Source organism: Salmo trutta, chromosome 33, assembly GCF_901001165.1.
Source record: "Salmo trutta chromosome 33, fSalTru1.1, whole genome shotgun sequence".
NCBI lineage: Eukaryota > Metazoa > Chordata > Actinopteri > Salmoniformes > Salmonidae > Salmo > Salmo trutta.
In genome coordinates, this window is record NC_042989.1 from 36,219,163 (window position 1) to 36,243,737 (window position 24,575).

General features: G+C 42.2%; 1 protein-coding gene across 1 annotated transcript in view; it reads left to right on the top strand.

The window, feature by feature from the left end:
• Positions 1-24,575, top strand: part of LOC115172913 (MAM domain-containing glycosylphosphatidylinositol anchor protein 2) — a 207,437-nt gene that overhangs the window by 172,169 nt on the left and 10,693 nt on the right. The window contains exons 11-13 of the mRNA XM_029730776.1: positions 4,838-5,015; positions 12,222-12,242; positions 15,621-15,776. Coding sequence (XP_029586636.1) covers positions 4,838-5,015; positions 12,222-12,242; positions 15,621-15,776 — 355 coding nt within the window. The remainder of the gene's footprint in view (positions 1-4,837; positions 5,016-12,221; positions 12,243-15,620; positions 15,777-24,575) is intronic.

Here is a 24,575-nt window from a genome sequence, read left to right on the forward strand (position 1 = left end):
CGCACAACATTGCTCGGGGGTTGGCCACATAACCAAGTGTTGTTGCATCTCTGGCATGGAAAGACAATTAATTGAGATGGTGTTATGTGTTATTACTGGCGATGCATTGAAAAATAGTCACTCTTTGTAATTTTGAGTGATGGGATATGAATACAGATGTTCAATAAAGAATGAAAACTGAAATAATTTAATTTTTGAGCCGTTCACGGTTTGTTTGACCTAATGTACAGTTCATAGAACTCAGATGTACTAATTATGATGTGAACAGCAGGACGGTTGATTATTTTTGGGATACAATATAGTTGTGTTTGATGATCCTTTATAGTGTTTGTCTTCAACTGTCTCTAATACAACACACCTGGCAAGTACAGTCCATTGCTTTACACTTGAAAACATTGGGCCTCACTAAAAGCTAGATATTGTATTGTACTCATATTCAGCCTATTGTTATATTTTGAGGCTAATCCCTTTTGACTGGTGCGCTGGTGTTTATTTTTCTAAGTACCTGAAGAGTTATGTGGTGGTGCGTTTAATGTGACATGCTTAGCTGGTTCTAGAGGAACCGTGTGACTAAGAAACCAACAAGGGAACTAAGAGAGCTTTTTACATTAACACATACACGCTTTAAATTATTGCTTTAATATTTACATTAACACATACACGCTTTAAATGATTCCTTATAACGTTCGTCGTAAGGAGTGGACCAAAATGCAGCGGGTAAAGTGCTCGTCTTCGTATTTATTAAAGGAACAACACTTAAACAAAACAAACGCCGAAAAGAGTCCAACAAGGTGCACATACTATATTGGAAACAACCACGCACAAAACACAAGTGAAACAAACCCCAACTAAACATGGCCTCCAATTAGAGGAAACGACAACCAGCTGCCTCTAATTGGAGGTCCTACCAAAACCCCAACATAGAAATAGAAAAACTAGATAAACACATAGAAATAGAAAATGTAGAACCAATGTAGAAAAATGTAGAAAAACCCCGAACCACACAAAACAAGCACCCCCTGCCACGCCCTGACCAAACTACAATAACAAATAACACCTTTTACTGGTCAGGACGTGACATTCCTTTAATATTTCCATTAAAACATACACGCTTTAAATGATTCCTTTAATATTTCCATTAAAACATACACGCTTTAAATGATTCCTTTAATATTTGATTTGAAGATGCATGTCTCTGTCTGCAACTTGTTTGCTATGCATGTGAGAAGTTAATTGGGAGATTCAAAGAGCTAGAGCATCTTATCTCATCTCAATGCTTCCAGCACGGTGGCACCACAGCTCTAACAAGGTGTGTCTGCTCTTCCGCATGTATGACAACTTCATAACTGTCACCTATTCATGAACAGATTGCCTATCTTCTAGTCTATTGTCATTGCAGCTCTAGTTTGTGTGTGTGTGTGTGTGTGTGTGTGTGTGTGTGTGTGTGTGTGTGTGTGTGTGTGTGTGTGTGTGTGTGTGTGTGTGTGTGTGTGTGTGTGTGTGTGTGTGTGTGTTAATGTCTTTATGTCTGCCCAAAATACTATTCATTATGTTGAGAAGGTGTCATTTGTGATTGATCAAAAACAGTAGGTCACAATGAAAGAGACAATTCATTATGAAGTTTCACAATAGATTTCTTGGCAGGCTGTTTTATTTGTAAGAAAGACTGAAATGAAAAGCCGTAGTGATAGACAGTACTGTACAACAGAGTGTACAGGTATGACAGAATTTGCTCACACAGCATTGGTCTGGTCTAGCGACTGCCAGCTCTGTGCTACCCATGATGATTTGCAGGCTGGGATTTGATCCCCAGTCCTGTCTTTTCTGTCTGCACTCCCCTACCTCTGTCCCAACCTCTAATTTAACCTGTCTGTTACTATAACAACAAAATATGAAAGACAAGAAAAATTGCCATAAATTGAAGTGGACGCTTGTCCGGTGTTAAATTCAGTTAACTTCCTTCCAGCCCAATGAAGTAAATCTATCTGTTAAAAACCACAGTTTACAACTGCTCAAAGAAACGTCACGATGCCACTTACGACTGTCAGTCAGGCTGATGGAACTCGTAAAGTCTTCCATAAAGATGTGTTCCCGCAACAACAGAGGCAGCTGTTCTGGAGGACGTTGGTGCTTAGTGTAAAATGTATAACCCTTCACCATGCGGTGATTCACTACACTGTAAATCAGAAATGGATGGGGTGTTCACTACTCTGAGACATTGTAAACCTGGGCTGGATGGGGTGTTCACTACTCTGAGACATTGTAAACCTGGGCTGGATGGGGTGTTCACTACTCTGAGACATTGTAAACCTGGGCTGGATGGGGTGTTCACTACTCTGAGACATTGTAAACCTGGGCTGGATGGGGTGTTCACTACTCTGAGACATTGTAAACCTGGGCTGGATGGGGTGTTCACTACTCTGAGGAAGTGGAAACCTGGGCTGGATGGGGTGTTTAAAGGAGGGAAAGAGGCCTTGTGAGGACTCCCAGGCTGCCTCCTGGTTCTCCACCCTTCTCCCTAAATGTGCACATCCAGTCATGAATAAAAAAATATTAGATTGGTGTAAATATTGGTGGGATTTTACACCATTTTGTCAATCCATGACTGGAAGTGAGCAAGTGCATACTTAGGGAGAATAGTGGATAATCAGGACGTAGCCCCAGTCTCTCTAGGGGTTGCCTTCACCTGCCATTACTCCAGAATCACACAAACTAGCATACAGCTAAGTGAGGGCGGACTAGCATACAGCTAATTGAGGGCAAACTAGCATCCAGCTAAGTGAGGGCAAACTAGCATCCAGCTAAGTGAGGGAAAACTAGCATCCAGCTAAGTGAGGGCCAACTAGCATCCAGCTAAGTGAGGGCGAACTAGCTTACAGCTAAGTGAGGGCGAACTAGCTTACAGCTAAGTGAGGGCGAACTAGCATCCAGCTAAGTGAGGACAAACTAGCATTCAGCTAAGTGAGGGCCAACTAGCATCCAGCTAATTGAGGGCAAACTAGCATCCAGCTAAGTGAGGGCAAACTAGCATCCAGCTAAGTGAGGGCCAGCTAGCATAGAGCTAACTGAGGGCCAACTGGCATACAGCTAAGTGAGGGCAAGCTTGGGTGAATCTCAACTGTATTTCCTTGATCGAGGCAAAGAGGACACGAGGAATCAAGGAAATACAATTGAGATGCACCCCTTGTCTCAACTTATTGGAGAATGCTGTTCAATCCAGGCCGACTGTGTCCGGTCTGGAGCATGAAGTCACGAGCTCTGCTGGTCAGCTACTGCATAGCAACCTAGCGGTGCCAAAAGCCCTGGTCTGCTCTAAATTACAATCACCTGAACGGGCAAAAAATATATACTGAACAAAAATATAAACGTAACATGTGAAGTGTTGGTCCCATGTTTCATGTGCTGAAATAAAATATTTCTCTCAAATGTTGTGCACAAGTTTGTTTACATCCCTGTTAGTGAGCATTTCTCCATTGCCAAGATAATCCATCCAACTGACCGGTGAAGAATTTATTTTTATTTTACCCTTATTTTACCAGGTAAGTTGCTGAAAGAAGAAGCTGATTACGCGGCATGATTATTACACAGGTGCACCTTGTGCTGGGGGACAATATAAGGCCACTTTAAAATGGTACCGTTTTGTCACACAACACAATGCCACAGATGTCTCAAGTTGCCAGAGAATTTAATGTTCATTTCTCTACCATAAGCTGCCTCAAATTATGTTTTAAAGAATTTGCCAGTATGTCTAACCGGCCTCACAACCATGTAACCATGTATCCACGCCAGCCCAGGACCTCTACATCCAGCTTCTTCAGCTGCAGGATTGTCTGGGGGGGGGTGCTGATGAGTATAAAGCCCTTTTTATGGGAGAGCGATGCTACGCTACTAGCCTGATTTCATTAATGTATTTTATTATTTAACTAGGCAAGTCAGTGAAGAACAAATTCTTATTTACAATGACAGCTTAGGAACAGTGGGTTAACTGTCTTGTTCAGGGGGCAAAATGACACATTTTTTCCTTGTAAGCTCAGGGATTCAACCCACCAACCTTTCGGTTACTGGCCCAACACTCTAACCACTAGGCTACCTGCTGCCCCTATATCCATCCCAAGACAACTCCGACCTCACGTATCAAACAAGCCATTCATTTTTTTTGACCAAATTCGACGCTCATTGACCTCCATACAAAAACTCCTTGCATGGTGAAACAACAACAAAAAAACACCTGCTGGAGGGAAACAGATTTTCCACTGAGTTGGGCCTCTCTCTTCCTCTTCCTCTCTGGTGCCTTCTAGCCCCATTCAGCAATATGTCTCGCTTCAAATTCAAATACTTCAAGCGGCATCTGGAGTTTTTCATAGGAATACGTGGATGACTTCAGTAGATCTCACTCTCTACTGGTTGTAATGTCTATGGTTAAATCAGATCTAACTTTATGGTAGCCGACTAAACTCAACTCCACGATATACGATGGAGTTGAGCGGCGACTAGTGTGGTCCGACTGGAGCTCTGGCGTTTTTATAAAAACCTACTTATTTCAGCACCAAAAGAATAGCACACAATTACACAGGACATTGTTTAGTCGGCTGACTTTATGGTAGATGGGACGAAGATCATATAACCAAGTGGAGGCTGTAGTGATGGTTGCCATTCCTTGCAAAATATGGAATCCATTCAAATGTATCCTATTAGTTTCCTTTCACCTTGCGTTCAGAATGTGGACCAGTAGGAATTTATTGTAATGTGTCGAGTTTGGCCTATGTGCACTTGTAAAAAAAAGCATTGGAATTGATTATAATGATTTTCCAATAAAATATTCCTATGTGTTGTCTAGACGGGCCAGTCGAGGTGGTGGGAGCAAGAGATCCCCATGGAGGGAGCAATCGCCAAGGGCGAGCTGATCACCCACAACCTGACGGAGCTCATCAAGCCAGAGGCCTACCTGGTCCGCCTCACCCCCATCACACGCTTCGGGGAAGGAGACTCCACAGACAGAACCATCAGATACAGTGGTGAGCAGAAATCATTCTCTGTCTAGTTGGGTGGCCTGGACAGTGTATGATCACAATGCTCTATTGGGAGTTTATTGTACTGTACAAAATCTACTTGGCCTTCAGCACTGTATGTTCTTCAGTAGGGACTAGCATGGCCTTGTATGCTCACAGTTCTATATTGTGTTAATGTATATTGTTGCATATTGTATTGTATTTTGTTGTATAATGTACAGAATGACCCTCAGCATTGTACAGTAGAGAAAGAATGTTCTTCAATAAGGATGTACAGTTGAAGTCGGAAGTTTAGATCCACCTTAGCCAAATACATTTAAATGCAGTTTTTCACAATTCCTGACATTTAATCCAAGTAAAAATTCCCTGTCTTAGGTCAGTTAGGATCACCACTTTATTTTAAGAATGTGAAATGTCAGAATAATAGTAGAGAGAATTATTTCTTTCAGCTTTTATTACTTTCATCACATTCCCAGTGGGTCAGAAGTTTACATACACTCAATTAGTATTTGGTAGCATTGCCTTTAAATTGTTTAACTTGGATCAAATGTTTCGGGTAGCCTTCCACAAGCTTCCCACAATAAGTTGGGTGAATTCTGGCCCATTTCTCCTGACAGAGCTGGTGTAACTGAGTCCGGTTTGTAGGCCTCCTTGCTCACACATGCTTTTTCAGTTCTGCCCACAAATTTTCTATAGGATTGAGGTCAGGGCTTTGTGATGGCCACTCCAATACCTTGACTTTGTTGTCCTTAAGCCATTTTGCCACAACTTTGGGAGTATGCTTGGGGTCATTGTCCATTTGGAAGACCCATTTGTGACCAAGCTTTAACTTCCTACCTGATGTCTTGAGATGTTGCTTCAATATATCCACATACTTTTCCTCCCTCATGATGTCATCTATTTTGTGAAGTTCACCAGTCCCTCATGCAGCAAAGCACCCCCACAACATGATGCTGCCACCCCCGTGCTTCACGGTTGGGATGGTGTTCTTCGGCTTGCAAGCCTCCCCTTTTTTCCTCCAAACATAACGATCGTCATTATGGCCAAACAGTTCTATTTTTGTTTCATCTGACCAGAGGACATTTCTCCAAAAAGTACGATGTTTGTCCCCATGTGCAGTTGCAAACCGTAGTCTGGCTTTTTTATGCCGGTTTTGGAGCAGTGACTTCTTCCTTGCTGAGTGGCCTTTCAGGTTATGTCCATATAGGACTCCTTTTACTGTGGATATAGATACTTTTGTACCTGTTTCCTCCAGCATCTTCACAAGGTCCTTTGCTGTTGTTCTGGGATTGATTTGCACTTTTCGCACCAAAGTACATTCATCTCTAGGAGACAGAACACGTCTCCTTCAGTGGTAAGATGGCTGCGTGGTCCCATGGTGTTTATACTTACGTACTTTTGTTTGTACTTATGAACGTGGTACCTTCAGGCATTTGGAAATTGCTCCCAAGGATGAACCAGACTTGTGGAGGTCTACAATTTTTTTTCTGAGGTCTTGGTTGATTTCTTTTGATTTTCCCATGATGTCAAGCAAAGAGGCACTGAGTTTGAAGGTAGGCCTTGAAATACATCCACAGGTACACCTCCAATTGACTCAAATTATGTCAATTAGCCTATCATGAGCTTCTAAAGCCATGACATAATTTTGGGGAATTTTCCAAGATGTTTAAAGGCACAGTCATCTTAGTGTATGTAAACTTCTGACCCACTGGAATTGTGATACAGTGAATTATAAGTGAAATAATCGTCTGTCGTCTGTTCTTATTTTCAACGCCCATGATTTTGGAATGAGATGTTCGACGTCAACATACTTTTGATCATGTAGTGTATCACAGTAAGGGCCTCCCAGATGTTGACATATTTATATGGTAATAGGGACCCCTACTGGTTAGGAAAATACTGAATCATTAGATAGATCACTGTCAGTACATTTGACAGAGCATTCTTATTTACAAGGAGGAAGTAAAGCAAAGAGAGATATGAATTTGTACCAGTAATGATTACACATTCAGAGATCCAAGCACAATTACATGAAAACATTCAGCACCTCAACTTAGTCATCAAAAAGTGCCATTGTCACCGAGGGGGAGGCGGCAGACAGTATCAAGAGCCATCCAGGAAGGATTTCGGCTAAGAATACAAACGGAAAGGATTTTTAATTAAATGCAATTTGTATGTAGTTGGAGAGGTGGACTTTAATTCCCTCTCTGTCACTACTGGTGTTTCTGTAGATAAGGTTCCACACCCGTTACAATCTTTGTCTAATGTCTACTTTATTTCTTTATCCTTCACTATCATTTACATTTTTTTGTATCAATCCATCCTTTTTTTGGTACTTTCTTATGAAGGGAGTGAAAAGAGGCACTGAAAATGTCCTCCGCCAACACCTGTTCAACAAATCAACTCCTTTCAACAGGCTGCAGAATTGGAATTACAGCCTGAGATTTGCTTCAGCTTCAACACAGTTGGAAGCTTTTGTAGTGCAGCAGTGCAACACAAGACACGATACTGTCCAGGTTTTGAGTCCTCTCTCTTCCAAACTTGAATTGCCTAGCCTGGGTCTATTCTAGTTCCACCCTTTGAAATACACGTCTGCTACAAGCTGTCAGCCCTAGCCTGTGAAGTCTGCACAGACGCAGCCAGCCAACCCCCCCATAGAAATACAACAAAACACAGTCTGGTGGTGAGCTGCTCTGACTAGCAAACAAACACAACAGTTCACTGACCTTCTGCACTAATTAGATGCTTCCAGCCTATATTCTCTAATCATGTGTTCTCTGCACCCAGGTGAGATGAGGAAATAGCAGCACTAGAGTTCTTTCCACCTATTATCTGGTTTTTAGGAGTATTCTATATATTCCATGTCAGAGGTCTGAAACTCCCGGCCCTCGTGACACATTAGGCCTAGAACTAGTCATTTGTGGCCCGCAGGCCTGGAATTTGAGACGACTCCTCCAGCTGATGCTGTATCCATGTTATGGTGGTTGCCCATACAGTACAGATTGACAGACATGCCTGACCTGACATTTCAACCTCTATGCTCCGGTCTCCCCCCTCGACAGTGTTTAAGGCCCCATGTGACCATCGGTTGTGCTGTAAAAATAACATCAAGACTCACCTCAAAAAAGTCACCGTTGATACAGTGACACACTTAGCCTATCAGTGTACAGTTTTAAGTCCATCGGAAAGTATATTTTACTGTGTACAGGAATGTTTATACTGTGTATATGTAATGACACATATGAGACCCTTATACTCGTCATAACATTATTTAGGCTTTATTAAACTCTCTAATTACAATTTATAAAACCACTGAGGACACTGTGGTAAAGTACAGTTGAAGTCGGAAGTTTACATACACTTAGGTTGGAGTCATTAAAAGTTGTTTTTCAACCACTCCACAAATCTCTTGTTAACAAACTATAGTTTGGCAAGTCGGTTAGGACATCTACTTTGTGCATGACACAAGTAATTTTTCCAACAATTGTTTACAGACAGATTATTTCACTTATAATTCACTGTATCACAATTCCAGTGGGTCAGAAGTTTACATACACTAAGTTGACTGTGCCTTTAAACAGCTTGGAAAATTACAGAAAATGATGTCATGGCTTTAGACGCTTCAGATAGGCTAATTGACATAATTTGAGTCAATTGGAGGTGCACCTGTGGATGTATTTAAAGGCCTACCTTCAAACTCAGTGCCTCTTTGCTTGACATCATGGGAAAATCAAAAGAAATCAACCAAGACCTCAGAAAAAAAATTGTAGACCTCCACAAGTCTGGTTCATCCTTGTGAGCAATTTCCAAACACCTGAAGGTACCACGTTCATCTGTACAAACAGTAGTACACAAGTATAAACACTATGGGACCACGCAGCCGTCACACCGCTCAGGAAGGAGACTCGTTCTGTCTCCTAGAGATGAACGTACTTTGGTGCGAAAAGTGCAAATCAATCCCAGAACAACAGCAATGTACCTTGTGAAGATGCTGGAGGAAACAGGTACAAAGTATCTATATCCACAGTAAAACGAGTCCTATGTTGACATAACCTGAAAAGCCGCTCAGCAAGGAAGAAGCCACTGCTCCAAAACAGCCATAAAAAAAGCCAGACTACGGTTTGCAACTGCACATGGGGATAAAGATCATACTTTTTGGAGAAATGTCCTCTGGTCTGATGAAGCAAAAATAGAACTGTTTGGCCATAATGACCATTGTTATGTTTGGAGCAAAAAGGGGGAGGCTTGCAAGTCTAAGAACACCATCCCAACCGTGAAGCACGGGGGTGGCAGCATCATGTTGTGGGGGTGCTTTGCTGCAGGAGGGACAGGTGCACTTCACAAAATTGATGGCATCATGAGGCAGGAAAATTATGTGGATGTATTGAAGCAACATCTGAAGACATCAGGCAGGAAGTTAAAGCTTGGTCGCAAATGGGTCTTCCAAATGGACAATGACCCCAAGCATGCTTCCAAAGTTGTGACAAAAGGGTTTAAGGACAACAGAGTCAAGGTACTGGAGTGGCCATCACAAAGCCCTGACCTCAATCCTATAGAAAATTTGTGGGCAGAACTGAAAAAGTGTGTGCGAGCAAGGAGGCCTACAAACCTGACTCAGTTACACCAGTTCTGTCAGGAGGAATGGACCAGAAATTCACCCAACTTATTGTGGGAAGCTTGTGGATGGCTACCCGAAATTTTTGACCCAAGTTAAACAATTTAAAGGCAATGCTACCAAATACTAATTGAGTGTATGTAAACTTCTGACCCACTGGGAATGTGATGAAAGTAATAAAAGCTGAAATAAATCACTCTCTCTACTATTATTCTGACATTTCACATTCTTAAAATAAAGTGGTGATCCGATTCCTTACAAGGATTAAATGTCAGGAATTGTGAAAAACTGAGTTTAATTGCATTTGGCTAAGGTGTATGTAAACTTCCGACTTCAACTATATATGGTAAAAGATAACACTTGCTTTCAAATGTTAATTGCTCAGTCGTGTCATATTATACAATAAAAGAGATGCTCAACACTCAATCACGCACACACGCACGCACACACACACACACACACACTGTCAAACCCACACACTCGCAACATACACACCCAGACGCACACTGCAAGTGGATAGATATGAGAGAGAACATTTTTACACATTCACGTAAAATGACACCGTGACCTCAAATATTTACATATGTATTTTAATCCCCCAGTGATACAACATTGTACATAAATAATTTATCGGACAACTAACAGATGATTCCTCCAAATCTATCTGACCTGAAACGTTTCATCTCCCTCTGCATGAGTTGTGTCAAGATTGCCAAAGTCACCTCCAAGTTACCTCAGATAACATATTTTTTTGTGTATTTGTTCATTTTATTAACCAGAATCATGATAAGTGTATAATCACTCCTGTTTGACATCTGAGTGCCTTGAATAATTTTTGGTTACACTTAATACCTGTGTATATCTACATACCCCGGGAATACGGTATGCCGCCCAAGCCTTGTAAATACTAGCAGTGCACTTGCTGATTCTAATGAGCAGTGGCATGGCGTACAACTGTCCTCTGGATAACAGCTGTTGCTGAGGACATGCCAGCCACTTCACTTTGAGACACTGGATTGGGTTTCGTGTTGGTGTTAGAGTTAGTTACAGTATATGTTTTTCTATGAGCAACTTTGGTCTCAAGAATCCTGTTCTCTTCTCCATAAATATTGTACAGCAGCTGTTTGAGAAAGAAAACAAGGATATTACTGAAGTGACGCCTACAAGAGAAAAGGAGAATGTACAAAAACGTGTTTGCGTAAATACCTTTTCTGATGTAGGCTTATGAAAATGTGTGTCCGTTGCAACTAAGTCCTCCAGATATGCAAGCTACCGTACACAACGAGCAAAAGAGACATGCGGCAATTCAAATGTGTATTTAACGATATTGACTAAATGTTGTGCCTCCCTGCCTACTGCTTCCCTGCCTGTGCAGTGCCCGCGCAGTGCTTGTGGTCTGTCTAGGCACTGAGTGCACGGAGACCCTATCAATTAGAGTCAGTACTAATGCAGAGCATGTTTCCAAGCTAGCAGCATCTGCTCCTCTCCACCAAGGCGACCTCCTCCTCCTCACTGAAGTTGGGAACAGCTGGGTGGTTTAGTAGTGGGGGAAATGGAACCTCCCGATGCATAATTGCGGCTCAGAAAAGGGAAAACTATGGAGAAAAAGGCTCATAATGAACATCTGATGCATTTCGCCACAAACCACCAACCCACTCCTTCGTATTACACAGTTTCCCAAATTACAATAATTTGATGCAGTCGCAGGCATTTTCACATTTTATTCCTCAATTGAATCATCAATGAATCAATTGATGGTTCTCTATACAATTGCTAAATGGGATAATTTCTCTGCATTTACATTTTTTTGACAGATCTCACTTCAATAATAGTAGCTTTTTCTCTTGAACATCTGCTGTTGTTGTGTTTTCTGCGGGTTTTTTTTATAAATTTGCATTCTGTTCATATCTGACCATTTATCGTTAGCCAATGGGACGGATGCCTCTGGCTGCACCTTTGTTGGGCCGGGCTGATCTGTTACACCATCAAATGGGACACACGGTTTACTCTCGTTCAGACATCTCACCGTGAAGTTTACAGCCTGAATACATCTTCCAAACTCCTACTTTGCTTGAAGAATACTCTCTCTACAGGTTAGGCTCTGGAAGTTTATTGGTTGAAATTGGGAGACATTTCAGGTCAGCTATCTCCACTGCAAATTGTTTGGAAACCTCTACCCAGCATGCAGTTCTGCCCTCATTGGGATTAGGAAAGGACTCAGCCACAGTTCCTGGCGAGCACAGATAGGGAAGGTGGTGAATTAAATGAAGAAAGATGCAGGTCTGTATAGTTTACCTGAGTCTTGTGCTTCCTCTCTTCCATTAGCCCTCTGCAGCCCATAAGCCCTCTCTCTCTCCGGAGTAACCTAACCCTAACCCTCTCTCCCTCCGGATGATAAGAGGGGATGATGGCATGGCCTCACTACTCCCTAGTACTCCGCCTCAAATTAGACTGCAGGGACAAACAAAGTAGTTCTTGCTTTTTAGATTTCCCCACGGGTCTTTTATACAGAGTAGGGATGAAATCTTAGACACAGGCATTCCTTTCACAAGTTTGAACTCCTAAATGATTCAAGTGTCTTTTGTTTTCTCTTTCAGCTCCAGTCAACCCTCACTTGAGTAAGTATCAGTCCTACGAATGGACTCCATAACCCATGGCAGTTTGATATTTAATAAGACAAGTCAACCGTAATGTTTTAATTAACAACGGCCAGAGATGAAGAAAAGGTTGGGTTTTTATGTTATATACCATTTTTATGGTATACACAGTTTATTCATGTTAATTATCCATCGCAATACACAGGTCCTTAATAATGTCAAAAATGAAATATTTCCTATTAATACCATGTTCATAATGCACTATAAGCACATTTCATAATTGTCAATAAGTTGTTTGAAAATGCATAAGTCTATCTCAGTAGTATCTAAGCTATAAGACTCCTGAACAGCTAATCAAAGGGCTACCAAGACCCCTCTTTTAAGCTGCTGCTACTCTCTCTTTATTATCTATGCATAGTCACTTTAACTCTACCTACATGTACATATTACCTCAATTACCTCGACTAACCGGTGCCCCCGCACATTGACTCTGTACCCGGTATCCTCTGTATATAGCCTCTCTATTGTTATTTTACTGCTTCTGTTTAATTATTTCTTACTTTTATTTTCAATTTTTTTACTTATCTATTTTTTACTTAACACTTTTTTTCTTAAAACTTCTTAAAGTGTTGTTGGTTATGGGCTTGTAGGTAAGCATTTCACTGTAAGGTCTACCTGTTGTATTCGGCTGACGTGACAAATCAAGTTTGATTTGGACTGGCTGATGCCAGCATCATTTAAATTAAAAGACATTTGCAACGAACTAAATCTTACTCAACTAATAACTATACCTACCCGTCCTAATTCAAAAGACCTCCAAAAAATTTACATTACTAGGCCTTATCTTAACAAATACACCTCACAAATATATAGCTAGTGGGTTATTTGCAAATTAGTGACCACTGCCTTATTGCGTGTATCAGAGATACTAGGCTAAAAAACCCTGACCCCCGTATAATTCTAAAGAGAAACAATAAACACTTCTCAGAGCAAGCCTTTATCCATGACCTTTATTATTCAGAGCTTTTATCCGTAAACTGCATAATTAGCATTCTCTTTCTATTCCTACATTTTTACCTTCATGGCTGATAAACACGCTTCGTTAAAGCGACAGGGTAAAAAATCAAACTAATCCTTGGTTCTCCTGTGATTTGAAAATCCTTTTCCTGCAAAAGAATCAAGCATGGGCCTTGGTGAGGAAAACTGGTGAAACAGCTGATTGGCTGCTTTTTAGGCAATTGAGAAATAAATGGACCGGAGGAATAAAAAAGGCAAAATCTCGGTATTTTCTTGATGCTATGACAGAGTCTGCTGGTGATCCCTCTAAATTCTGGAAAACTGTTAACTCACTTAAACAAGGAATCTCCTTGACTTCCCTGCCGAAGCAAATTACATCGGAATCTGGGATCATCAGTGACGAACTGAAATTTGTGATGTTTTTAATAAGCATTTTATTTCTGCTGGTTTTCTTTTTGAAAGAAAAAATGGCCAACACGATCCTGACCGGTCTATTGTTTCAGCCCCTTGGCCTTCAGCTGATGTGGAAAACAGTAAGCCTGTTATTAATTTTCCAAAAAGTCACAGAAGATGAGGTCTTATCTGCACTATCTGCTATAGATTCAAAGAAATCATTAGGCGCTGACAATCTGGATCCATATTTACTCAAGTGTGCGGCACCTATTATTGCTAGTGCAGTAACGCATATCTTTAATCAAACATTAGTGGTAGGAAAGATTCCTAAAGCTTGGAAAACAGCTTTTGTTTTACCACTCCTCAAGGGAGGTGATGGTAGTGAATTGGATAATTATCAGCCCATCTCTAAGCTCTCCTGTTTGGCTAAAATTCTAGAGTCATTGGTGAATAGGCAACTACAATCTTTTTTAACTGTTAACAATACTCTTTCTAGCAATCAATCTGGCTTCAGACCTAAACACAGTACCACTACAGGCACTGTACGTGTTGGAAATTATATTACTAATGCCCTAGATAATAGAAAGTACTGTGCCGCCTTGTATGGATTTGTATGAAGCTTTTGACACTGTAGACCATGCGATACTTTTGCATAAGCTGTCGTTAATAGGACTGGGATCGGATTCCTGACGTTGGTTTCATGACTATCTAAAGGATATAAGTCAGGCTGTTAGAGTCAACGGCATCCAGTCGGAGCAATTGGAGTTGGTTAAAGGGGTCCCACAAGGTTCTATACTTGGTCCATTACTGTTCACTATCTACATAAACAATATCGGTGATGAGGTAAGAAAGTGTAAAATTCATCTTTATGCTGATGACACTGTCATGTACTCTATCACTTCAACGGCTGATCAAGCATTATCACAATTGGAGACAGATTTTAAGATATTACAAGGGTCTTTTATATAGCTGAAACTTGTTTTAAATGCAAAGAAAACACTTTTTAAGATTTTTAATAGGTTCAAAAAGTTGGTTGAAAATACACTTTGCAATACAATACAATTGCAATTACGAGCTTAGATGGCTCTCGAATTAATTAGGTCTCTGCATATAAATACTTAGTGATATGGTTGGATGATAAACTGTCTTTTAAAATGCATGTTGACGAACTTTGTAAACGGCTAAAAATCAAGCTAGGCTTCCTCTATAGAAACAGGACATGTTTGTCCTCTACAAATAGAAGACACATTGTGCAAGCTACTTTTATGTCTGTTCTAGATTATGTGGATATTATCTACATGCACGCTACGGCATCAACTAAATCGCTGGATGCTACTTATCATTTGGCACTTAGGTTTATTACGAGTGCTAGCTACAGAACTCACCACTGTGTTTTATATCAACATGTGGGTTGGACTTCGCTGTCCATAAGACGAGAACAACATGCTCTCGTGTTTGTCTATAAAGCACTTCTGAATAAACTACCTTATTTATCATCACTTATCAACATTAGAATTATAATTCATGAAACCAGGTCTGAAGCATGGATTACACTTGAGGCCCATGCGATCTCCACAGAGTTGGGTATGGCTGCCTTTTCCTGTTACGCTCCTTGCCTATGGAATAGCCTGCAGACTAAACTTAAACTTGAGACTCTTGTCCCCCTTGCCCATTTTAAACATTTATTAGGGGATTTGTATTTTTGTATTTCTTGTAACTGCTTGGGGTAATGCAAGTTCTTGTGCTGTTAGGGGAATAACCTATGTGTAAATGTAATCTGCTGCTGTATTTTTTAGTGTTATCTGTGATTGTTTTGTTTGTCTTGTGAAGTTTCTTAATCAATGTACCTAAACTGTATGTGTAAACATGTATACGCAGGGCCCAGCTGTAAAAGAGACCTTGGTCTCAGTCTGTGTTCCTTGTTGAAATAAAAATATAATAATAATTTGATTTGATTTAAATGTCTTCTCTGTGTGTCCTCCCAATCAGGAGAGTTCCAGTGTAGCTTTGAGGACGAGGCCGTGTGTATGTTCACCCAGGACAAGACGGATGACTTTGACTGGACCCGACACAGTGCCGCCACCAGAGACACCAAGTATACACCCAACACAGGGCCCAGCAGTGACCGAGTGGGCTCCAAGCAAGGTTAGCACACACACCAATGTACAGTCGTGGCCAAAAGTTTTGAGAATGACACAAATATGAATTTCCACAAAGTTTGCTGCTTCCGTGTCTTTAGATATTTTTGTCAGATGTTACTATGGAATACTGAAGTATAATTACAAGCATTTCATAAGTGTCAAAGGCTTTTATTGACAATTACATGAAGTTGATGCAAAGAGTCAATATTTGCAGTGTTGACCCCTCTTTTTCAAGACCTCTGCAATCCACCCTGGCATGCTGTCAATTAACTTCTGGGCCACATCCTGACTGATGGCAGCCCATTCTTGCATAATCAATGCTTGGAGTTTGTCAGAATTTGTGGGGTTTTGTTTCTCCACCCGCCTCTTTAGGATTGACCACAAGTTCTCAATGGGATTAAGGTCTGGGGCGTTTCCTGGCCATGGACCCAAAATATCGATGTTTTGTTCCCCGAGCCACTTAGTTATCACTTTTGCCTTATGGCAAGGTGCTCCATCATGCTGGCAAAAGACATCGTTCATCACCAAACTGTTCCTAGATGGTTGGGAGAAGTTGTTCTCGGAGGATGTGTTGGTACCATTCTTTATTCATGGCTGTGTTCTTAGGCAAAATTGTGAGTGAGCCCACTCCCTTGGTTAAGAAGCAACCCCACACATGAATGGTCTCAGCATGCTTTACTGTTGGCATGACACAGGACTGATGGTAGCGCTCACATTGTCTTCTCGGGACAAGCTTTTTTTCCGGATACCCCAAACAATCGGATAGGGGATTCATCAGAGAAAATGACTTTACCCCAGTCCTCAGCAGTCCAATCCCTGTACCTTTTGCAGAATATCAGTCTGTCCCTGATGTTTTTCCTGGATTCTCAAAACTTTTGGCCACGACTGTACCGTTACATGCAAGCACACTCTCACCAACACAACACAACACTGTGCTCTCTATCTTTCACCCAATTTTTCCATTCTGTTCTGCTCTCAAGTAGTTGTAGAGCACTGCACAGGCCTGAATATTAAGCCCTACCCATGCCCATGACGCAACCTTCAGGCCCTACCCTACCCAGGCCTGATTGCTTCTGTCAAATTTAAGGCCCTGACCTGCCCAAAATCTGAAATAATTTCCTCCATTAGTAAATCCATTAGCTGCTCCTCTCTGTCTGTCACTCACTCCCTGCGTGCAGCTCGCTCTGCATGAGCTCTGCTCATGGCGGCTCTGTGAGTATCCATAGCAACGGCTCCGCTTAGGCTGCTCTCCTCAATGAAGAGACATGAGAGAGAGCTGTTAGCTACTTTTAGTCACTAAACTCAGACAAAACTCAAGGAACATTATTATTTATGTTAAATAATCTCTCCTGTATTGTATTTAATGAGTTTGAAGTACTTCTGACACCATTTTATGATCTTAGTCAGATATGACTGTACTGCAGCAGCAGATCACATGCAAAATGTTAGTGATCAATTTAGTGATACCTCACTAGTTATTGATGAGTACACTAGTTATTGTTTAGAAAACAGGCCCTACCTGTACACTAGTTATTGATGAGAAAACAGGCCCTACCTGTACTCTAGTTATTGATGGGAAACAGGCCCTACCTCTACTCTAGTTATTGATGAGAAAACAGGCCCTACCTGTACACTAGTTATTGATGAGAAAACAGGCCCTACCTGTACTCTAGTTATTGATGAGAAAACAGGCCCTACCTGTACTCTAGTTATTGATGAGAAAACAGGCCCTACCTGTACACTAATTATTGATGAGAAAACAGGCCCTACCTGTACTCTAGTTATTGATGAGAAAACAGGCCCTACCTGTACACTAGTTATTGATGAGAAAACAGGCCCTACCTGTACTCTAGTTATTGATGAGAAAACAGGCCCTACCTGTACTCTAGTTATTGATGAGAAAACAGGCCGTACCTGTACTCTAGTTATTGATGAGAAAACAGGCCGTACCTGTACTCTAGTTATTGATGAGAAAACAGGCCCTACCTGTACACTAGTTATTGATGAGAAAACAGACCCTACCTGTACTCTAGTTATTGATGAGCAAACAGACCCTACCTGTACTCTAGTTATTGATGAGAAAACAGGCCGTACCTGTACTCTAGTTATTGTTTAGAAAACAGGCCCTACCTGTACTCTAGTTATTGATGAGAAAACAGGCCCTACCTGTACTCTAGTTATTGATGAGAAAACAGGCCCTACCTGTACTCTAGTTATTGATTAGAAAACAGGCCCTACCTGTACACTAGTTATTGATGAGAAAACAGGCCCTACCTGTACACTAGTTATTGATGAGAAAACAGGCCCTACCTGTACTCTAGTTATTGATGAGAAAACAGGCCCTACCTGTACACTAGTTATTGATGAGAAAACAGACCCTACCTGTACTCTAGTTATTGATGAGCAAACAGACCCTACCTGTACTCTAGTTATTGATGAGAAAACAGGCCGTACCTGTACTCTAGTTATTGTTTAGAAAACAGGCCCTACCTGTACTCTAGTTATTGATGAGAAAACAGGCCCTACCTGTACTCTAGTTATTGATGAGAAAACAGGCCCTACCTGTACTCTAGTTATTGATTAGAAAACAGGCCCTACCTGTACACTAGTTATTGATGAGAAAACAGGCCCTACCTGTACACTAGTTATTGATGAGAAAACAGGCCCTACCTGTACTCTAGTTATTGATGAGAAAACAGGCCCTACCTGTACACTAGTTATTGATGAGAAAACAGACCCTACCTGTACTCTAGTTATTGATGAGAAAACAGGCCCTACCTGTACTCTAGTTATTGATGAGAAAACAGGCCCTACCTGTACACTAGTTATTGATGAGAAAACAGGCCCTACCTGTACACTAGTTATTGATGAGAAAACAGGCCCTACCTGTACTCTAGTTATTGATGAGAAAACAGGCCCTACCTGTACTCTAGTTATTGTTAAGAAAACAGGCCCTACCTGTACACTAGTTATTGATGAGAAAACAGACCCTACCTGTACTCTAGTTATTGTTGAGAAAACAGGCCCTACCTGTACACTAGTTATTGATTAGAAAACAGGCCCTACCTGTACTCTAGTAATTGATGAGAAAACAGGCCCTACCTGTACACTAGTTATTGATTAGAAAACAGGCCCTACCTGTACACTAGTTATTGATGAGAAAACAGGCCCTACCTGTACACTAGTTATTGATGAGCAAACAGGCCCTACCTGTACACTAGTTATTGTTTAGAAAACAGGCCCTACCTGTACTCTAGTTATTGATGAGAAAACAGGCCCTACCTGTACACTAGTTATTGATTAGAAAACAGGCCCTACCTGTACTCTAGTTATTGATGAGAAAACAGGCCCTACCTGTACACTAGTTATTGATGAGAAAACAGGCCCTACCTGTACTCTAGTTATTGATGAGAAAACAGGCCCTACCTGTACTCTAGTTATTGTTTAGAAAACAGGCCCTACCTGTACACTAGTTATTGATGAGAAAACAGACCCTACCTGTACTCTAGTTATTGTTGAGAAAACAGGCCCTACCTGTACACTAGTTATTGATTAGAAAACAGGCCCTACCTGTACTCTAGTTATTGATGAGAAAACAGGCCCTACCTGTACACTAGTTATTGATTAGAAAACAGGCCCTACCTGTACACTAGTTATTGATGAGAAAACAGGCCCTACCTGTACACTAGTTATTGATGAGCAAACAGGCCCTACCTGTACACTAGTTATTGATGAGAAAACAGGCCCTACCTGTACTCTAGTTATTGATGAGAAAACAGGCCCTACCTGTACTCTAGTTATTGATGAGAAAACAGGCCCTACCTGTACACTAGTTATTGATGAGAAAACAGGCCCTACCTGTACTCTAGTTATTGATGAGAAAACAGGCCCTACCTGTACTCTAGTTATTGATGAGAAAACAGGCCCTACCTGTACACTAGTTATTGATGAGAAAACAGGCCCTACCTGTACTCTAGTTATTGATCAGAAAACAGGCCCTACCTGTACACTAGTTATTGATGAGAAAACAGGCCCTACCTGTACACTAGTTATTGATGAGAAAACAGGCCCTACCTGTACTCTAGTTATTGATGAGAAAACAGGCCCTACCTGTACTCTAGTTATTGATGAGAAAACAGGCCCTACCTGTACTCTAGTTATTGATGAGAAAACAGGCCCTACCTGTACACTAGTTATTGATGAGAAAACAGGCCCTACCTGTACACTAGTTATTAATGAGAAAACAGGCCCTACCTGTACTCTAGTTATTGATGAGAAAACAGGCCCTACCTGTACACTAGTTATTGATGAGAAAACAGGCCCTACCTGTACACTAGTTATTGATGAGAAAACAGGCCCTACCTGTACTCTAGTTATTGATGAGAAAACAGGCCCTACCTGTACACTAGTTATTGATCAGAAAACAGGCCCTACATGTACTCTAGTTATTGATGAGAAAACAGGCCCTACCTGTACTCTAGTTATTGATGAGAAAACAGGCCCTACCTGTACTCTAGTTATTGATGAGAAAACAGGCCCTACCTGTACACTAGTTATTGATCAGAAAACAGACCCTACCTGTACTCTAGTTATTGATGAGAAAACAGACCCTACCTGTACTCTAGTTATTGATGAGAAAACAGGCCCTACCTGTACTCTAGTTATTGATGAGAAAACAGGCTCTACCTGTACACTAGTTATTGATGAGAAAACAGGCCCTACATGTACTCTAGTTATTGATGAGAAAACAGGCCCTACCTGTACACTAGTTATTGATGAGAAAACAGGCCCTACCTGTACTCTAGTTATTGATGAGAAAACAGGCCCTACCTGTACACTAGTTATTGATCAGAAAACAGGCCCTACCTGCACACTAGTTATTGATGAGAAAACAGGCCCTACATGTACTCTAGTTATTGTTTAGAAAACAGGCCCTACCTGTACACTAGTTATTGATGAGAAAACAGGCCCTACCTGTACACTAGTTATTGATGAGAAAACAGGCCCTACCTGTACACTAGTTATTGATCAGAAAACAGGCCCTACCTGTACTCTAGTTATTGATGAGAAAACAGGCCCTACCTGTACTCTAGTTATTGATGAGAAAACAGGCCCTACATGTACTCTAGTTATTGATGAGAAAACAGGCCCTACCTGTACTCTAGTTATTGATGAGAAAACAGGCCCTACCTGTACTCTAGTTATTGATGAGAAAACAGGCCCTACCTGTACACTAGTTATTGATGAGAAAACAGGCCCTACCTGTACTCTAGTTATTGATGAGAAAACATGCCCTACCTGTACTCTAGTTATTGATGAGAAAACAGGCCCTACCTGTACACTAGTTATTGATGAGAAAACAGGCCCTACCTGTACTCTAGTTATTGATGAGAAAACAGGCCCTACCTGTACTCTAGTTATTGATGAGAAAACAGGCCCTACCTGTACTCTAGTTATTGATGAGAAAACAGGCCCTACCTGTACACTAGTTATTGATCAGAAAACAGACCCTACCTGTACACTAGTTATTGATGAGAAAACAGGCCCTACCTGTACTCTAGTTATTGTTTAGAAAACAGGCCCTACCTGTACTCTAGTTATTGATGAGAAAACATGCCCTACCTGTACTCTAGTTATTGATGAGAAAACAGGCCTTACTCACTGGTGTACAATGATGAGATGACATATCAGGAGGTCCAGCTATAGTAAATAGTCATATCGCTAAATCAAGTTGCTGATTATTTGCATAACGTTGGTACTTTCTCAACTCTGGTCGCCAAATCTATAGTTGTCAAATTAATGAATTTCTACTTGTGTCTCCTTCCACTGAAAATGACTGATTTCTAGTTGTTAGGTCACAATTAGAATCGTTTGTCAGTGATGGCCTGACAGAAAAACATAGAATAATTGTTGTTTGACACTGAAATTACAAAAGGACAGCCTCAGTCTGTTGCTTTAGCCAGGCCAGTATACATGGGTGTTTATGTGGAAAACATTTCAAGGACATTTATGCAACTGCATTGATGAATGGAAACCATGTTTTAAATGTACTTCCTATTGTCTCCATGTTACCTACAGTACTGAAAACCATGCATACCATGCTATGGGATGTGAAACATGGGATGCTTTCCCGAATAGAATCCATAGATCTCTTTCTTAATACAGTATTTTCACAAAGCAACACAGAAGTCAACATAAAGAGTACAATACAATGCGTTCTGTAACTGTGAGAAGGCCACTTCTGGGAAGTGTTCATGGTTCTTGCTTTGTACAGTGTTGCCATGGTGAGGGGGGAGGGTGGTTCTGATAGATTGTTTCTGGTGGTGAGCCTCCAGCAGGACCGGGAGGTCAAGGACAGTGTTCAGGTTTTGTTAAATCGTCATATACACATGATCTACGTAAGCACACAGTGCAATGAAACGCTGACTTACAGGTTTACCTCTCAACAATGCAACAACAATAAGTGAATAAAAGAGGAATAAAAAGCTCAATGAATGAAAAAAAGATCAAAATTCAGCAAAACATATAATGCAAGAAGGCACACAAATGGATTGAAGTGCTGCAGGCTAGTAAATACAGCCAGTCTAGCTGAAGGCTGGTAAATACAGCCAGTCTAGCTGAAGGCTAGTAAATACAGCCAGTCTAGCTGAAGGCTCATAAATACAGCCAGTCTAGCTGAAGGCTGGTAAATACAGCCAGTCTAGCTGAAGGCTCATAAATACAGCCAGTCTAGCTGAAGGCTAGTAAATACAGCCAGTCTAGCTGAAGGCTGGTAAATACAGCCAGTCTAGCTGAAGGCTGGTAAATACAGCCAGTCTAGCTGAAGGCTGGTAAATACAGCCAGTCTAGCTGAAGGCTAGTAAATACAGCCAGTCTAGCTGAAGGCTAGTAAATACAGCCAGTCTAGCTGAAGGCTAGTAAATACAGCCAGTCTAGCTGAAGGCTGGTAAATACAGCCAGTCTAGCTGAAGGCTCGTAAATACAGCCAGTCTAGCTGAAGGCTAGTAAATACAGCCAGTCTAGCTGAAGGCTCGTAAATACAGCCAGTCTAGCTGAAGGCTCGTAAATACAGCCAGTTTAGCTGAAGGCTGGGAATTATGGGGAGGTGGGCGGTCAGGCTGTGTGTCCACCGCGGACTGTAGTCTCAGAGCTATGTATCTACACTACTGGTCAAAAGTTTTAGAACAGCTACTCATTCAAGGGTTTTTCTTAATTTTTTTACTATTTTCTACATTGTAGAATAATAGTGAAGACATCAAAACTATGAAATAACACATGGAATCATGTAGTAACCAAAAAAGTGTTAAACAAATCAAAATATATTTTGTATTTGAGATTCTTCAAATAGCCACCCTTTGCCTTAATGACAGCTTTGCACACTCCTGGCATTCACTCAACCAGCTTCATGAGGAATGCTTTACCAACAGTCTTGAAGGAGTTCCCACATATGCTGAGCACTTGTTGGCAGCTTTTCCTTCACTCTGTGGTACAACTCATCCCAAACCATTTCAATTAGGTTGAGATCGGTTGACTGTGGAGGCCAGGTCATCTAATGCAGCACTCCATCACTCTCCTTCTTGGTCAAATAGCCTTACACAGCCTGGAGGTTTGTTGGGTCATTGTCCTATTGAAAAACAAATGATAGCCCACTAAGCACAAACCAGATGAGATGGTGGATTGCTGCAGAATGCTGTGGTAGCCATGCTGGTTAAGTGTGCCTTGAATTCTAAATAAATCACCGACAGTGTCACCAGAAAATCACCATCACACCTCCTCATCTTCCTCCTCCTCCTCATCCTCCGCCCCATCGCCTCCTCCACCCCATCTCCTCCTCCGCCCCATCTCATCCTCCGCCCCATCTCATCCTCCTCCTCCGCCCCATCTCCTCCTCCTCCGCCCCATCTCATCCTCCTCCTCCTCCTCCACCCCATCTCCTCCTCCTCCTCGGCCCCATCTCCTCCTCCTCCTCCGCCCCATCTCCTCCACCTCCTCCGCCCCATCTCCTCCTCCTCCTCCGCCCCATCTCCTCCTCCGCCCCATCGCCGCCTCCTCCTCCTCCGCCCCATCTTCTCCTCCGCCGCATCTTTTCCTCCTCCTCCGCCCCATCTCCTCCACCTCCTCCTCCTCCGCCCCATCTCCTCCTCCTCCTCCGCCACATCTCATCCTCCGCCTCCGCCCCATCTCTTCCTTCTCCTCCACCACATATTTTCCTCCTCCGCCCCATCTCCTCTGCCCCATCTCCTCCTCCTCCGCCCCATCTCCTCCTCCTCCTCCGCCCCATCTCATCCTCCTCCTCCGCCCCATCTCCTCCTCCTCCTCCTCCGCCCCATCTTTTCCTCCTCCTCCGCCCCATCTCCTCCTCCTCCTCCGCCCCATCTCCTCCTCCACCCCATCTCCTCCTCCTCCTCCTCCTCCTCCGCCCCATCTCCTCCTCCGCCCCATCGCCTCCTCCTCCTTCACCCCATCTGATCCTCCTCCTCCTCTGCCCCATCTCCTCCTCCTCCTCCGCCCCATCTTGTCCTCCTCCTCCACCCCATCTGATCCTCCTCCTCCTCCGCCCCATCTCCTCCTCCTCCTCCGCCCCATCTCTTCCTCCACCACATCTCCTCCTCCTCCACCCCATCTCCTTTTCCTCATTTATTCCTCCTCAACCTCCACCTCATCTCCTCCTCCGCCCAATCTCTTCCTCCTCCTCCTCCGCCCCAGCTTCTCCTCCGCCCCATCGCCTCCTCCTCCTCCCCATCTCGTCCTCCTCCTCCACCCCATCTCCTCTTCCTCATCTTATTCCTCCTCCTCCTCAACC